General features: G+C 47.5%; 2 protein-coding genes across 24 annotated transcripts; both read left to right on the top strand.

Annotated features, from left to right (window-relative positions):
• The first annotated feature begins 236 nt into the window (after positions 1-236).
• Positions 237-5913, top strand: USF1 (upstream transcription factor 1). Of its 18 annotated transcripts, none has more exons than XM_086393716.1 (11): positions 237-294; positions 2150-2239; positions 2620-2669; positions 2823-2907; positions 3278-3379; positions 3614-3626; positions 4054-4141; positions 4286-4344; positions 4489-4583; positions 4835-4963; positions 5159-5913. In XM_086393716.1, the coding sequence occupies exons 5-11, from the start codon at positions 3281-3283 to the stop codon at positions 5246-5248; spliced, it is 573 nt and encodes a 190-aa protein (XP_086249842.1). In that variant the 5' UTR covers positions 237-294; positions 2150-2239; positions 2620-2669; positions 2823-2907; positions 3278-3280; the 3' UTR covers positions 5249-5913. The 18 variants fall into 18 exon arrangements, with proteins under 18 accessions (XP_086249842.1, XP_086249832.1, XP_086249840.1 ...); XM_086393706.1 differs by having other exon boundaries at positions 3614-3809; XM_086393714.1 differs by having other exon boundaries at positions 2823-2938.
• A 121-nt stretch (positions 5914-6034) lies between these two features.
• TSTD1 (thiosulfate sulfurtransferase like domain containing 1) lies at positions 6035-7618 on the top strand. Of its 6 annotated transcripts, none has more exons than XM_086393730.1 (4): positions 6035-6282; positions 6510-6632; positions 7167-7337; positions 7424-7618. In XM_086393730.1, exons 1-4 carry the CDS (start codon positions 6207-6209, stop codon positions 7477-7479), a joined length of 426 nt encoding a protein of 141 aa, XP_086249856.1. In that variant the 5' UTR covers positions 6035-6206; the 3' UTR covers positions 7480-7618. The 6 variants fall into 6 exon arrangements, 4 of the variants coding, with proteins under 4 accessions (XP_086249856.1, XP_086249853.1, XP_086249854.1 ...); XM_086393727.1 differs by having other exon boundaries at positions 6092-6282; positions 7167-7326; XR_015161270.1 differs by having other exon boundaries at positions 6110-6282; positions 7066-7326.
• Positions 7619-15340: the final 7722 nt, after the last annotated feature.

Genomic DNA, 15340 nt, shown 5'->3' with positions numbered 1-15340 from the left:
CCTAAAGCCACTTGGACTTCAGTGTCCTTCTCCCAGGACCCCAAAGGGTTGTTTCTTCCTAGTAGCAGAACCACACTATACAAGCCCGCATCCAAACCCGCAGCAACATGGAGGGAACGGAAGTCGGGCGGCTCGGAGGCAGAGATGGCTGGGTGGGTCAAGACAGACACTTCCGCCCCTCACCAACATGGCGGCGGGCCGGGAGTGCGCATGATCAGCTGTCCCTGGAGATACCCGAGTCCGGAGAGGGAGAACACGGTCGGGGGAGATCGGCGGCTGCGGCGGCTTTGGCCGGTGAGTGCAGGACATAGCGGGAGTCTGGAGACTGGGTGAGCCGGCACCGCATAGCAGCTTTGATTTTGTTTCCGTTTTTTAGGTTCAGGAACTCCTGGGGCGGAAGTCTTTGTTTTGAGGGAGGGGGCCGTGCCCGGTTCTTTATCTCCTACCCCCTTTGTGGGCCGGACTCACTCCCCGCCCCCGGGCGCGCACGTCCCCGCCCTCCTGCGCTGCCAGCCGCGGGCCGCTGGGCCGGAGACCGCAGGGCTAGCTGAGCCCCCGGCGTCCTTCCCTACCTCTGAGGAGCAGCGCGGGCTGGGGGTGAGCCCGGCCGGGCTAGCCGGGTCACCGCGCGGGCCCCTGGGCTCGCGCCTGGCCGTAGCTCAGCTGCTGAGCGCCTGCTGGTTGGTGGGCCCGCAGGGAGACGCCGCATTCTCAGGCGAGGTCTAGGTGCTTGACTTCTTTGCGGACTTGGTTTTTCCCTTTGTGTCCAGACTTAGCTAAGCTCTTTCAGGGCCCTCCTTCCCTGAGCGTGCACGCCACAACATCCTAGCCCACTTTCCGTGTCGCGTACCCCTAAAGCTCAGGAAATGCTTCCGGATGTCCAACTAAGATTCGAATAAGTAGCCTGACCCCGTTGCTGATTGTCCTCAGAGGCTGCTCCTGGCTGACAGCTGTGGGCCATAGAGACGCCTCTTGTACCCTGCCCTCTGATTGCTTCCTTCTGCTGTCAGTGCTGCAAGCTTCAGAGGGGCATTTCCTCCGCAGGTTTGAGGATGGAGCGGTAGGTGGTCTTGAAACGCTGGTCCTACTTCCCCCTTAGGGACTGGGATCTTCTTGCTGCGCTACTTCCTCTGGACGGTTTCACTTTCAGTTCCTTTTTTTGGGGTTAACGCTTTGGATACAAGCTTTCCATGACTCATCCGCTGAAGATAAAGGTTTGGGGGACCTTATGGGTAGAGAATTTACAAGAACCTTACCCCTTTCCTGTCGAGATTATTTTATTGCTTTACACAGTATAGCTGTTTCCTTCTGGAGGCGCCTTCCTTTGTTTTTCCTGCCCACCTCCCGCCGCCCTCCAGCCGTCTCCCCCCACCCCTAGCCCGTCCCCCTCAAAAACCCCCCACCCCCGTTAGGGCCTTAAGGCAGGCACCTTGTTGATGCGTTCCTCCCCCATTGTCTCCTCTTTCCGAACCCTGGAGTTTTCTCCGTTCTTGCTGGGTTCAGTTGATTTGGAGTTGTCATGGCAACATTTTAGCAACTATGTTGTTCCACAGGAAGGCTTGGTGAATAAAATAGGAGGGGCTTGAAGACGATATACTAGGGCTTTAAGGTCTTTTTAATGAATGACATATATTTGGACTTCCCCAAACAACAGCCGGATCAGTAGAATGGGGCCCAAGGGCCAAGTCTGGCATTTATGGTTCTGGAGGTTTTCTTTTCCTAGATCTGAGGACAGAAATTTCTTGGTGTTCAGTATGTGTGCCTGAGAAACTGGAATAAGCATCAGGGTCTATGGTCCTGTATTTTTTGATAGCTGTGGTCTAAACATGGCCCTTCCTAATCCCTATATCATGGCAGATCATAATAGCTTTAATAATCATCCATCCAGAAATATGTTGTTTTTCAGTCTTTCGTATAATTATCCCCTCTCCACCAGAAGATGGAGTGTGAATTGGAGAGGTGAGGAACATTATTTGTAGAATTGCTTTTTCAGTCATTGTAGGCAGCCTTCAGCATCCGAATGGAGAAAGCTGGTTGTCCCCTGCAGAAGATTGGTTATGTTCCTGGATGTGTCTTCATGGAGCCTAGGTTCTAGAAATAAGAGAGCTTTCAGTTTCCTAGACTCACTAGACTCCCTGATTTCTACCAGGACTTAGCACTCAGGCCTGTGAGGCAGGAGATACGAAGATTTCCAAAGGACCACTTCCTCGGATGTGCCCCCTCACAGAGAGATGAAGGGGTGAGTGAAGAAGAGGTAGGGCCTGGAATGGGAGATGGGAGGCCTGGGAGAATGCAGAATGGCTAGGAGCACTGGCTCTGGAGGTCAGGCAGACCTCCGTTTAGGTCCCAGCTATATCACCTAGCTATGTGATCTGGTTTTCTGTTTATAAAACGCAAGTAGTGCTACCTACTCATAAGTGCTGTTCTTAGTACTAAATAAGATATTGCCTGTTAAATGCTGGCTCAGTGCTAAGTAAGTACCAGCTCTGGTTATTCTAAACTCCTCTAGCATCTGTTGGGAATGCCAATGAGTTTGGGAGCCATATGTTACTGGGCCAGTAACATTCACTTTTTCATTCACTTTTTCCCTTATTCTTCCTCTTATCCCTTCACGAACAGGCAGCAGAAAACAGCAGAAACCGAAGAGGGGACAGTGCAGATTCAGGAAGGTTAGTGGGAGAAACAGAACTGAGCTGAGGCCACCAGCCCATCCTGGTCTCGCCCCACAACCCCCGGGCCTATCACCTTCTCCTTTCAAACGACACGCAAGCGCAACAGAGGGAGAAAAGCAGTAACTCACAGACTTTCTGCTTTTAATTCAGGTGCAGTGGCAACTGGGGAGGACCCCACCAGTGTGGCTATAGCTAGCATCCAGTCAGCTGCCACTTTCCCTGACCCCAACGTCAAGTACGTCTTCCGAACTGAAAATGGGGGCCAGGTAAGGGAGGGGGCCAGGTGGCTGCAGGTGTTACCTGGGGTTGGGATTGAGGGAGGTGACTGAACCTGTCATGGGGAGACTTGGTTTGGAGGATGAGGTGAAGATGTGGACTAATTGGAGGGTGGGGGTTGGGGGGTGGAATATGAGGTTTACAGTAGAGATTGGTATGGGGTGGGGGCCATGCTGAAACCACTGTATGGGGAAAGGATGGGGAATGGCTAAATATACGTCTCTGAAGGATTCTTTTTGGGGGGTCCTATCCAAGAGAAGCTTTATGAGGGGCTCTGGAGTCCCCAGCACTTACTCTCTCTTCCCCTCCTTCTTCCTCCCTGAATCTAGGTGATGTACAGGGTGATCCAGGTGTCTGAAGGGCAGCTGGATGGCCAGACTGAGGGGACTGGTGCCATCAGTGGCTACCCTGCCACTCAATCCATGACCCAGGTACAGGGGTATGGGCTGCAGAGGGGACTTGAGCTCTGAGTAGTAAGATGAAGAAGGGAGCTAATAGGATGGGCGTAGCTGGGATGGTGAGACATCTGGGGCTGCCTTGACCCATAGCACTAGACTCTTCTCTGGATGTTTCTCCCTGTCTCCTCACAAGAGATAGAGCTGCAGAGTAGTTCATGGGAAGTGTCTGACTGTCACTTGTCTCTGTCCTCTTGCTCCCCTTCCCAGGCCGTGATCCAGGGTGCGTTCACGAGTGATGATGCGGTTGACACAGAGGGGACAGCTGCTGAGACGCACTATACTTACTTCCCCAGCACTGCAGTGGGAGATGGGGCAGGGGGTACCACATCGGGGAGTACAGCAGCTGTTGTTACTACCCAGGGCTCAGAGGCACTACTGGGGCAGGCGACCCCTCCTGGCACTGGTGAGATATTATGTGAGGATGCTGGCTGGAGGGGCTAGGATAGGCTGTGGGACATGGCTGGTGGGCAGTGGGCCTTTACTCTTGATCCCTTAATGATCACTAAGACCTGGGCAGGCAGTGAGTCTGGGGCTGCCCTTCCAGCAGGAGGCAGTGTGTCTTGTTTTAGAGGAGGAGCCCTTGTCCTTAGAGCTTGGTGAGGGTCCTAGTCCCGTGTCCTGACGGAACCTCCCCTGCATCTTCACAGGTCAGTTCTTTGTGATGATGTCACCACAAGAAGTGTTGCAGGGAGGAAGCCAGCGCTCTATTGCCCCCAGGACCCACCCTTATTCCCCGTGAGTGACACTTGTTTCTTTTCAGTTACCAGGAATAGTTTTGATCCTTTCCAAAGATTTGGTGCGGTTGGTTCCTCACCCCAAACTCCAATCTCAGTTTTTGATCTTGCCTCTCACTCTGGGCACCCTGTGCTCTATTGTTAGGAAGTCAGAAGCTCCCCGGACAACTCGGGATGAGAAACGCAGGGCTCAGCATAATGAAGGTAGGCACGATCTGCATGTGAAGCTTGGCGCTGCCTGCTGGGATTGGGGACCTCTTTGATGTTGAAGGGAGAGGTTAGGTGATTTTACCCTGGGGCCTTTGGTAATTTCTCTCCGAGTCACCTTGTCCTCTACTTGCCCCACAGTGGAGCGCCGCCGCCGAGACAAGATTAACAACTGGATCGTACAGCTGTCCAAGATCATCCCAGACTGCTCCATGGAGAGCACCAAGTCCGGCCAGGTCATGGAAAGACCCTGGTAGTGGCAGGATGCCTGAATTCTGTCTCCTGGTGTTGCTTCCAGAAATGGTAGACAGTGGGCACACATGGCGGTAGCTCTTTCCTGTCTGTCTCTGAGGTTCCTGAATCCCTGGGAGAATTTATTCCACCACCCTTTAAGGGAAAACAAGGTCCAGAGGGTGAACATGCTTTTGGAAAGCAAGCCAGGTATTTTTATATCCTAGTCCTTATTGTGTTGGCTTTTTCTTAACAGAGTAAAGGTGGAATTCTATCCAAAGCCTGTGATTATATCCAGGAACTTCGGCAGAGTAACCACCGGTTGTCTGAAGAACTGCAGGGGCTTGACCAACTACAGCTGGACAATGATGTGCTTCGACAGCAGGTCAGACCCTTCCCCACCCCCCGCCGCCCCCCCTCAGTACAGCTGTCCTCGACTCCCTAGCCACCAACCGATCTCGGGACTCCCTATTTTGTTTTCCATAGAGAGAGCTTTATCTTTACCTCGTCACTGGTGGGTGTCTGCGTAAGTTCAGAGACTTTTCTACCTATTTCCCTTACTGCTCTTTCCTATGTCCAGGTAGAAGATCTTAAGAACAAGAATCTGCTGCTACGAGCTCAGCTGCGGCACCATGGAGTAGAGGTTGTCATCAAGAGTGACAGCAACTAACTCTGGGGACTCAGGGGCTCTAAGCTCTACAGCCCCTTTCCGAGAACTTCAGATAGCCCAGGAGCCACAGGCTAATAACCCCATGCCCCTTTCCTTCACTGCCCACATTTGGCATGGGACTGGGGGGAGTTCAGAAGGCGTATCTTTGAATTAAGGCCCTGTGATCTAGCAGCCTGCAGTGGTGTGAAACACACACGTGGGTGTGCACCGACAGTCTCGCCCAACCAACCCTCCCATGCAGCCCCTGGGCCCTTGTGCTCCTCTTGCACAATGCATGTGCTGTCTCCATGCTGGACACTGGACACACTAAATTGGGGGGCTTGCCCTGTGCTTGCTTAAAGTGCCAGCAGAGGGTCTGCTGACAAGCAGTGTTCTGGCTTGCCCCAGGACTGGCGCTTCCACTGGTTCTTCCTTTCCCTGGAGCTCAGATGTGCTCCTCAGGACTCTGGGGAACAGGCTTTAGCAGGAAGTGGGGATCGGAGGCTTAGCAGTGGCTGCTGCCCCAGGAAGAGGAGATTGGCCAGCAAGCAGTTGAGGCCTATGCAGATCTCTGGCACCAGGGAGAACAGGAGGCAGGGCCCACTGGGGGGCCTTACCCCATTGTGGGGACGGTTTTGTTTTTTTTTCCTTTTCTTTTTTTTTTTAAGATAAACTGTTCAGAGCCATGACTGTCTCTGGGTCTTCCTCCCTTTGTGGGCTCCACGCTGGGAGGGAGGGAACACACTGCTTTGACCAGTAAGGGTTGGGTCAAGGTTGGGTGGGGTATCGGAGCTCCTATAGTTACGACAATGAGTCCTATTGGGCCAGGCCAGTGCACGCCCGCAATCGCGAGGATTTCTATAGCGAGTGTGTTAGGAGTACCGGGAACAGGTGCCGCGGGGGTTGTGCGGGAGGCGGTGCCTTTGCTTCCGGTTCCGGTCGGGCTCAGCTCAGCTGCAGCTTCGGAAGGGCGGGGGAGATGCTGCCCATTCCCAGGGGGCGGGCTGGGGCCGAGTTCCTGAAACTCACATTTGCGGTGCGCACCATGGCTGGAGGTACCTGTAGGGGAGACCTGGGATCCGGTCTAGGCCAACTTGTGGCCTTAGGAGCTCTCGGAACGCCCCCGGTGGAGGTGTACGCGGAGGGAGGCGCGAAGGGGAGTGGCGGAGGGGTCCTCACGCATCCCCCGCCAGGTTGGGGCGCTGCCAGGTGAGGGGGGCCCGGCGGCAGGCGAGCGGGCGGCAGTCCTGCTTCCCTCAAGGCTCGCGTGCCCCTTCCTCAGAGCCTACGGTCTCGCTCCCTGAACTCCGTTCGCTCCTGGCCTCCGGCGGGGCCCGGCTCTTTGACGTGAGATCCCGGGAGGAGGCGGCGGCTGGAACCATCCCTGGGGCTCTCAACATCCCGGGTACGGGATTGAGGCGGGGGCGGGGGGAAGCCCTGGTGGTGGATTGCAGACAGTTTAGGAGGGTCTTATCCAATAGGACCTCATTTAGGATGATGTGAGAAGGCACTAGTTACAGGGGTCCGGTATTCCTGTGGCTCCCGCCCCCCAAACTTCCCTTAAGAAGGGTTGATGGGAGGCGGATCCTGGCAGCGGAACTGGCCCTTCCAGTTTGAGGGGGTAACAGGCAATGAGGAAGGGGCAGGCCAGATTCACACGCTTGAGCTCCCCAAAGCTGGATGCCTGAGTTTGCCCGCGTCTCCTCACAAACTAGGGAAGTGGCTTCCATTCAGAGGTGGTTTGGCTGACCTGTGCAGGTAGGACGTATCCTGTCCTCGAAGTGGGTGGGGGCGGGGGGAGGAGTTCTCACCATGTGTTGTTTTGGGGCCCCTTGAAGATGTGTTCGACCACAGGACCGGTCCTTCCAGACCCAACCACTGAACCTGAGATTGCCCAACTGCCGGCTTTCCATTGTGTCCTCTTGACTCCTCCTCCCAGTGTCAGAGTTGGAAAGCGCCCTGCAGATGGAGCCAGCTGCTTTCAAGGCTTTGTACTCCGCTGAGAAGCCAAAGCTGGAAGAGAATCTCATTTTCTTCTGTCAGATGGGCAAGCGGGGCTTGCAGGCCACGCAGTTGGCCCAGAGACTCGGATACAAAGAGTATGGGCTTGGTAACTGGGGCGGGGGCGGGGGTTGGTGGTGACTGGGGACTGCCTCCTGGGCTCTGTCCTTCCCTCACCCCTATTTTTCTTCACAGGGCTCGGAACTATGAAGGGGCCTATAGAGAATGGCTCCAGAAAGAAGGTTAGGTAGAATGTGGCATACTGAATGCTCCCTCCCTGCTGCCAGTGGCCGCCTTAACTAAGAGTGATGAAGGAGCTGACTTGTTGGGTTGAGCAACTTCTTACAGCGCTGTGCATGAAAAGCAGCAAATAAAGAGCATTTAATCAAAGTATTGGACACACTTAATTTGTCAGGTGAACTGAAAACAGTTCTAATCATAACCTAGACTTCAGTTCAGCCTAGGTCCTCCTTCCAGCATTCATCTGCCCCCCAACCAAAACCAAAACACCCAGAAGTTTGCTGAAAGACTATAATCCAGAATCACCTGGTAGCTTAAAAACAAAACAAAACTTGAGCCTCATCTCAGATTTGGTGGGACCTGGTTTTACAAGGCCCTCAAGTAATTCTAATATGCGGTCAGGAGCCAGAACTAGACCAGAGGTCAGTAAACTATGGCCGTACTTGGTCTTGCTACCATGACCATTTGTTTACGATTGTCTGTGACTACTTCTGTGCCAAAATGGGAGAACAGTGGCAACAGAATTCTTTGAAGTATCTAGTCCTTTATAGAAGGTTTGTGTACCCTTGCTCTAGGTCTTCAGGTCCCCAGCCCCAACCTCACTTCCCTCAGACTTTGTCACTGGGTTGAGGAAATGAAATGGTTCTCCCGGGCAGTTGGGTGAAGGAATGGATGCCACCCCTAATCCCAAGCACAGATCACAGGTCTGAGGAGTTCCTCCTTTGCCACCAGAAAGAGGTCTGAGTTTTTACCAGCACAGTTCCTTGATCCCACAGTAGATTTAACAAAATTTAATTGGTTTAAAAGAAAAACAGAAACAGCACAAAATGGGACACTTTACAGTAGGTAATTTCCTTGTCATGGTTCATGGTTTAATGCATATCCTTCCAGACCTATTAAATATTTCAATGTCAGAGTTGTTTTTTTTTTTTTAATTTATTTGGCTGTACTGAATCTTTATTGAGGCACGCAGGATCTTTAATTGAAGCATGCAAACTCTTAATTGGTACATGTGGGATCTAGTTCCCTAACCAAGGATCAAACCCAAACCCCCTGCATTGGGAGCCAGGAGTCATAGCCACTGAATCACCAGGGAAGTCCCTCAGTTCTGATGTGTTAAGTCTGATTATAAAAAATTTTTACTTCTTAATTTGTGGAAGAGACGGTTGAGTCAGAGATGGGCCCAGTTTTCTGATTTTTCAAGTTTCTGAAGAAATTCCTTGGAGGCATTTCCTGTTTTCCTTGCCTTTCCCTCACCTTTTCCTCTTCTCCTCCTGCTTTTGGGACTGTACCCAGCCCTTATACATCTTTCACCTCACAGTCTACACTGCACACTGTATAAAACCTTCCATTCATCTGAGCTCTCCACCTCCTTTCACAAACCTATTTCATTCTCTCCCTGGATAGTCACAATACTGAGTTTAGCTGGATATTGTTGGGTTTGGAGATAAACTTGAAGTGTGTGAAAGAGTCTAGTCTAGGGTCTGGCAAATAATAGATGTCAGTTACTCTTTCCTCAAATGCCAAAATTCCTTTGGTTCTCAGACTGGTTGGGAAATTTTTCCTGGGCTTTAATTTCCCTCTTTTAAAAAAATTTTGTTTATTTATTTTTGGCTGTGCTGGGTCTTCATTGCTTTCCAGGGGCTTTCTTTAGTTGCAGTGAGCAGGGGCTACTCTTTTTTGCGGTGTTTGGGCTTTTCTTGGTGGTGGCTTCTCTTGTTGCAGAGCACCGGCTCTAGAGTGCTCGAGTTTCAGTAGTTGTATCATGTGGGCTCAGTTGCTCTTTGGCATGTGGGATCTTTCCAGCATGCACGTGTGCTAAGTTGCCTGTCATGTCCGACTCTGTGACCCCATGGGCTGTGGCCCACCAGGCTCTTCTGTCCATGGGGATTCTCCAGGCAAGAATACTGGGGTGGATTGCTGTGCCTTCTTCAAGGGGATCTTCCCAACCCAGGGATAGACTCTGCGTCTCATATCTCCTGCATTGGCAGGTGGGTTCTTTACCACTAGTGTCACCTGGGAAGCCTGGGATCTTCCTGGATCAAACCCGTGTCCCCTGCATTGGCAGGCAGACTCTCAACCGCTAGACTACCAGGGAAGTCCCAAATTTCCCTTGTTGAGTCTCAACTGTTCTAGTCTTCCTTTATCCCTCCTCAAATTTTATAATTTGGTTATAGCATTTCTCTTTTAGAGAAGCATAATTTACTTACAATAAAATGCTTTTATTTTTTTGGCATGGCATGTGGACTTTTAGCTTCCCAACTAGGGATCCAAACTGTGCTCTCTGCAGTGGAAGCATGGAGTCCCAGCCACTGGATTGCCCTGGGATTCCCTAAAATGCAGTGTTCTTAAGTGTTCACCTCACTGAGTTTTGACAGTTATACACTTACTTGAAGCAAGCATCCTAACCAAGATATAAAACCCTGAAATCTCCAAAATTTCCCTGGGACCAGTCAGTTCCATCCTTAACCTCTTTTTAGGCAACCATTTTCTATCTTCTGCCACCTAAACTAGTTTTCTAGCTTCCTTCCTGGCCTGCCAACCTACAATACTTGCTTTCTTCAGTTCAGCTGATGAGGGTTAGAGAGAATCCTGGAAGTAAACTGAGCTGACCCACTACCTGACCATGCCCTCTGGCTTGATCATTGTTAAGAAAACATTCCTCTTTCCCCATCATTAACTGTGTGGGTAGTAACCTTGTTGGGCTGTGCCAACCTTGCCCTCTCCTCATAGCTAACTATGTCAGCAGGTGAGGCTGAGGAGCTGTGTGTGCCGGCTGTATTCCCTTGCCTTCTCTCCCCATGCTACATCAGACTCCTCTCTCTCATCATACTTTATCTACCTTAGGTTTGTGTTGAGTGTGTCATCATATCTGTTGCATTACATTTTGCTTGTTTCTCTCTCAATTGATTATGAATTCCTCAAAGGTAGGAACTGGCTTTCATTTCCTTATCTCCACTGCATGGGACTCAAGTTCTCAGTGGGTGTCTGTTGAGCTTTACTAGCCTCCCAACTTTCAGAATCTCCTAATTTAAGTCTTTCTGAAATGTTGCTGCCTGAACAACCTTAAAATAACATTTTAATCTTATCAGTCAGAGTTGATCATTTACAATAGGTCCTTGTTGCCTAGTGGCTCAAGCATGTGTCTTGACCTGGCATTCCGAGCTGTCAGGATCTGGCAGCACCCTGACTTTTCAAACACATCTTTCAGTGCCAGCTCCCATCAGGCTAGTTTATTTAGTGGCCTAAGTAGATCCTCCTCCCTTCTGACCCTGGCCTTTACTCACCATTAACCCTGTTTGGGAAGCTTCCAGCATCTTCTGTGCCACTCTGAATTTCACAAAAATTAGAAGAATGTGTTTGGCAGGATGCTTGCTATCTTCATCCAGAGGGCTTTTAAACTGAAGGAAAAGGAAGAAAAATAACCCGATAAAATTATGTAACTGATTCATGACGGTCAGAGGGACCAGAAGAATGGAGGAGGAGGTACACGCTTCCATGTAGCAGTTACCACACTGTGTTCTAATCTATGTGGTTCTTCCCCTTGGACCTAGCTCTTTTTTTTTTTTTTTAATGTATTTACTTTTGGCCTTGCTGGGCCTTTGTTGCTGCGAGCAGGCTTTTTCTAGTTGGGGTGAGCAGAGGCTACTCTTGTTGCGGTTCACGGGCTTCTCATTGCAGTGGCTTCTCTTGCTGCAGAGCACGGTCTTTAGGGCTCACAAGTTCAGTAGTTGTGGTGCACAGGCCTAGTTGCCCTGAGGCATGTGGAATCTTCCTGGGCCAGAGATGGAGGCTGTGTCCCTTGCTTTGACAGGTGGACACCTAACCACTGGACCACCAGGGAAGTCCTAGAATGAGCTTTTTAAGGGGAGGGACTGTTTATTTCATTTCTGTACGGCCAATAATGAAACCAGAACTGCATAAAGGAGGTACTCAATAGATGCTGAATTTTTTACTGAGGTGTTTAATAATCCAGGGAGGGAAATGCAAGGGGAGAAAGTTGGGAATAATACTCACACATGGTATTAAAGCATGTTATGTAAAGGACCAAGGCTATGAATCAGAGTTCTAAGTTCCAGTTCTGACTCAGCACTACTTAGTGGTCACTGCGAGTTACTTTCCAGTTCTCACTTTCCTCATCTATAAAAGGGGGGTTAAAAGACTCATCTGTTTGGGTGGTTCTGAAAGTTTACTGGAATAGCATATGTAAACATATGAAAAGTGCCTGCCATTCAAAATGTGTAGATTTAGAGATTGTATGTGTGAGTAAACACAAGAAGGTAAATAAAATAGCATAGATACAACTGAAACTTGATGGAAGGGAATTTATGACTGACAGTGAAAAATTGTTTTTGTTTTTTAATGTATTTGATGCAAGAGTCAGATAACATAAATGTGCAGCTTGATGACTTTTTACATACTCATTTAACCACTGCTTCTGCTCAGAAAACATATACTGAGATTTGAATCATTTAAACCGTGTTGAAACTTGCTTTATAGCCAAGTGTGGGGCTGATTTTTGCATATGTTCCATGAACACTTGAAAAGATATATTTTACAGTTTTGGGGTGCAGTGTTCTATATATTAATATATCAGTCCCAATTTATTAATTATTTTCTTCAAATCTATAGCTCTGCTGATTTTTCTTTTTTTGCCTGCTTATTCTATTAGCATACTGACAAAGATATGTTTAAATCTTTCATCGTGATTTGGATTTGTCTTTTCTCTCTTTTTTCTGACATTTTTATGTATATATTTGGAGATGATGTTATTAGATGTTCCAGATTTAGAATTTCTATGCTTCCTCCAGAATGGATCCTTTTCTTATTACATCCTTCTCTATCTCTGATGATGCTTTCTACCTTAAGGTCTATTTTATCTGCTGTTACTACAACTACACAAGCTTTGTTTCAGTTAATGTTTACATGGTAATAATAGGCCATGTTTCCTGGAATTCATATTAACCAAAGAAGAAAACACTAAGAACAACTAGACACAAGAAATGGACTATAGGAAAGCAAATTTTTTAAGTTAAAAGAAAAATATCAGTTAAATAGCTGAAGACTCAAAGGAGCGTAGGAGTCAGGAAAGCTGAGAGTCTAAAGAACCTAGACTTGATAGTATTTCCCAGTGGGAAGTCCTTCCAGCTCATTCATTCCCTTAGTTTTTCCAGTCCTAATCATATTCCTCAACCTGTGAAGTCCTCCAATTAATAGACCTTACCTCAGTTTCACTATTATTTTCCTCATGCCCTTATTTTCCTCCTAATCCAGTGGACCCGCTGTGTGTCTATTATTATCATCATTATTCTGCATAATTGGGACTAAACTTACAAAGAAAATTCAAAACATATTGAAGAAAATGAAAACCTTAAAAGAAGACCTGTATGAAAGAAAAAACAGAAGATTCTTAGATAGGAAAACTCAATTCCATAAATGTATCAGTTTAGCTGAAATTAAGAATTGCCAGAAAAAAAAAAAGAACATGAGTGGGAGCAAGTTTTACCAGCTATTACAATATATAATAAGGTGGTTATTTGCAAAGAGATGGGTTCCAAACTGCACAATCTATACCAAGAAAAGTTTCAAATTGATCAAAAATTTAAAGTAAAAATGGAAACTATCAAGAAGACTTAGTTCATCATCTAAAAGTGGGGAATCTCAATGTCCATTGCAACACTTGACAATAGTCAGGACGTGGAAGTAACCTAATGTCCATCAACAGAGGAAGGGATAAAGATGTGGCAAATATATACAATGGAATATTACTCAGCCATAAAAAAAGGATGAAATTGTGCCATTTGTGGAGATGTGGATGGACCTAGAGACTGTAATACAGAGCGAATTAAGGCAGAAAGAGAAAAAAAATCATAAAATATCACTTATATGTGGAACCTAGAAAAATGGTACAGATGAACTCAGAAAATAGAGACACAGGTGTAGAGAACAAATGTATGGATACCAAAGGGAGAGAGGGAGGTGGGATGAACTGGGAGATCAGGACTGACACGTATACACTGCTATGTATAAAACAGATAACTAATGAGAACCTACTTATAGCACAGGGAACACTGTTCAGTGCTCTCTGGTGACCTAAATGGGAAGGAAATCTAAAAAAGAGAGGATATAGGTATATAGATAGCTGATTCACTTTGTTGCACAGCAGAAACTAATACAACATTGTAAAACAACTCTATTCCAAAAAAAATTAATTAAAAAAAAAGTGATGGGAATGTAGTGTACCTCGTGGTGACTTAGTTAATAACTAATACTGTACTGTGTATGTGAGAGTTGCTGAGAGAATACATAGTAAAGGTTTTCATTATAAGAAAACAAAAATTGCATAAATAAAAGCAAGGAAGATCTCTGAGTCAGAATTTAGAACCCATGAAAGAAAAGACTGATAAAATAAAAAAACAAGCAAGCTTATGGGTGGCAAAAACAAATAGGGACTTCCCCACTAGTCGACCGTAGGGGGCGCAGTTTCTGTCCCTGGTCTGGTAACAGATCCTGCCTGCTGTGTGTCAAAGCCAAAAAAGAAAAACAAAATGCAAAACAAAAGGAAAAAAGCCCCCCAAACAAACAAACATCACAGAAGCCAAAAGACAAAGTAAAGGGAAAATTGAAGTCATAGCATACACAAAGGGCTAATTCCTGGACTGTATAAAGAGCCCTTAGAAGTGTAAAGTGTTAGTCACTCAGTTGTGTCTGATTCTTTGCGACCCCATGGACTGGAGCCTGCCAAACTCCTCTTTCCATGGGATTCTCCAGGCAAGAATACTGGAGTGGGTTGCTATTTCCTTCTCCAGGGGATCTTCCTAAGCCAGGGATCAAAGTCGGGTCTCCTGCATTACAGCAGATTCTTCACTGTCTGAGCCATCAGGGAAGCTTACAAACAGAATATTATACAACTTTAAAAAAGAATGAGGAAACTATTTGAGAACTGCATTCTCCAAGACATTTTCAGGTAAAAAAATGTATGCTACCTTTTGTGTAAAAAAGAAAAAAAGCAAAATAATAGAGTAAAAGTAAAATAATATACATATATGTTTATATTTGCTTATATTAGCAAAAACAAAAACCCAAAAAACTCTCTGGGAAAACACAGAAGTAAACTGCCATTCCCTTAAATACCACTTTAACATCCTTGATGTTTTCTCCGTCCATTTGTTTAGGAAAGTCCCAACTATGGTCACATCCAACTACCCACTTACTGTTTTTCCATAGTCAAAGAGCTGGAGTAAAAGTCACATCAGCTTGACTGGTCTTGCTTCAAATTTATGTCTAAAATATCTTGAAGGCACTTGTTACTGCTCACCAGTCCTAATACACTTCCCTAGTACGTACAGTTTCTGTCTCTACTTCTCCCCACTCTTCAGTCTCCTAAACTTTCCTTTTTCCTCTGTACTTTTGGCTAACGACTTTACCTCATACTCCAGAGAACAAAAGTTAGACTGAATTTGTATCATCTTCCCGCCACAAATGTTCCAATGGCACCATACACTTCCTGCTAGTCACAGTGGTTATCTCTGCTCTCTTTTGAGCCTCAGCTTGTGCATTCCATCTCCTCTCTCCTCAAGAGCATAGTACTGCAACTACCCCCCTTTCATACAGCATTTCTTTCTACTGGACCATTGCCATTAGCAAACAGTGCTTTCCATGTAAACAAAATACCTACTCTGCCTTCATCCAGCACCCTTCCAGCTGCCGCTTCTTTTTTCCGCTGCCCTTCTCAGCAACATCTCTCTTGAACTGTCTGTGGTCATACTCCATATTTTCTCAGTTTACATTCTCTCCTCAGCCTACTCCATACAGGTTTTATTGCCTATTCCACTACTCTATTGAAACGTCTTTCAAGGTGACCCGGGAACG

The sequence above is a fragment of the Bos grunniens genome, chromosome 3 (assembly GCF_055505025.1).
Source record: "Bos grunniens cultivar Pamir isolate PY7600 chromosome 3, Bosgru_T2T1.0, whole genome shotgun sequence".
NCBI classification, from domain to species: domain Eukaryota; kingdom Metazoa; phylum Chordata; class Mammalia; order Artiodactyla; family Bovidae; genus Bos; species Bos grunniens.
Note: the sequence above shows the minus strand (reverse complement) of the source record. Positions and strands in the feature narration are given on the sequence as shown.

What these genes read in the sequence shown, in the direction of transcription:
- TSTD1 (XM_086393730.1), top strand. Translation starts at nt 6,207, where the DNA reads ATGCTGCCCATTCCCAGGGGGCGGGCTGGGGCCGAGTTCCTGAAACTC. An exon ending in GGTGCGCACCATGGCTGGAG is followed by an intron (nt 6,283 to 6,509) that starts GTACCTGTAGGG and finishes CCCCTTCCTCAG; the next exon opens with AGCCTACGGTCTCGCTCCCT. An exon ending in ATACAAAGAGTATGGGCTTG is followed by an intron (nt 7,338 to 7,423) that starts GTAACTGGGGCG and finishes TTTTCTTCACAG; the next exon opens with GGCTCGGAACTATGAAGGGG.
- USF1 (XM_086393697.1), top strand. An exon ending in AGGACCCACCCTTATTCCCC is followed by an intron (nt 4,142 to 4,285) that starts GTGAGTGACACT and finishes CTCTATTGTTAG; the next exon opens with GAAGTCAGAAGCTCCCCGGA. An exon ending in AGAGCACCAAGTCCGGCCAG is followed by an intron (nt 4,584 to 4,834) that starts GTCATGGAAAGA and finishes TTTTCTTAACAG; the next exon opens with AGTAAAGGTGGAATTCTATC.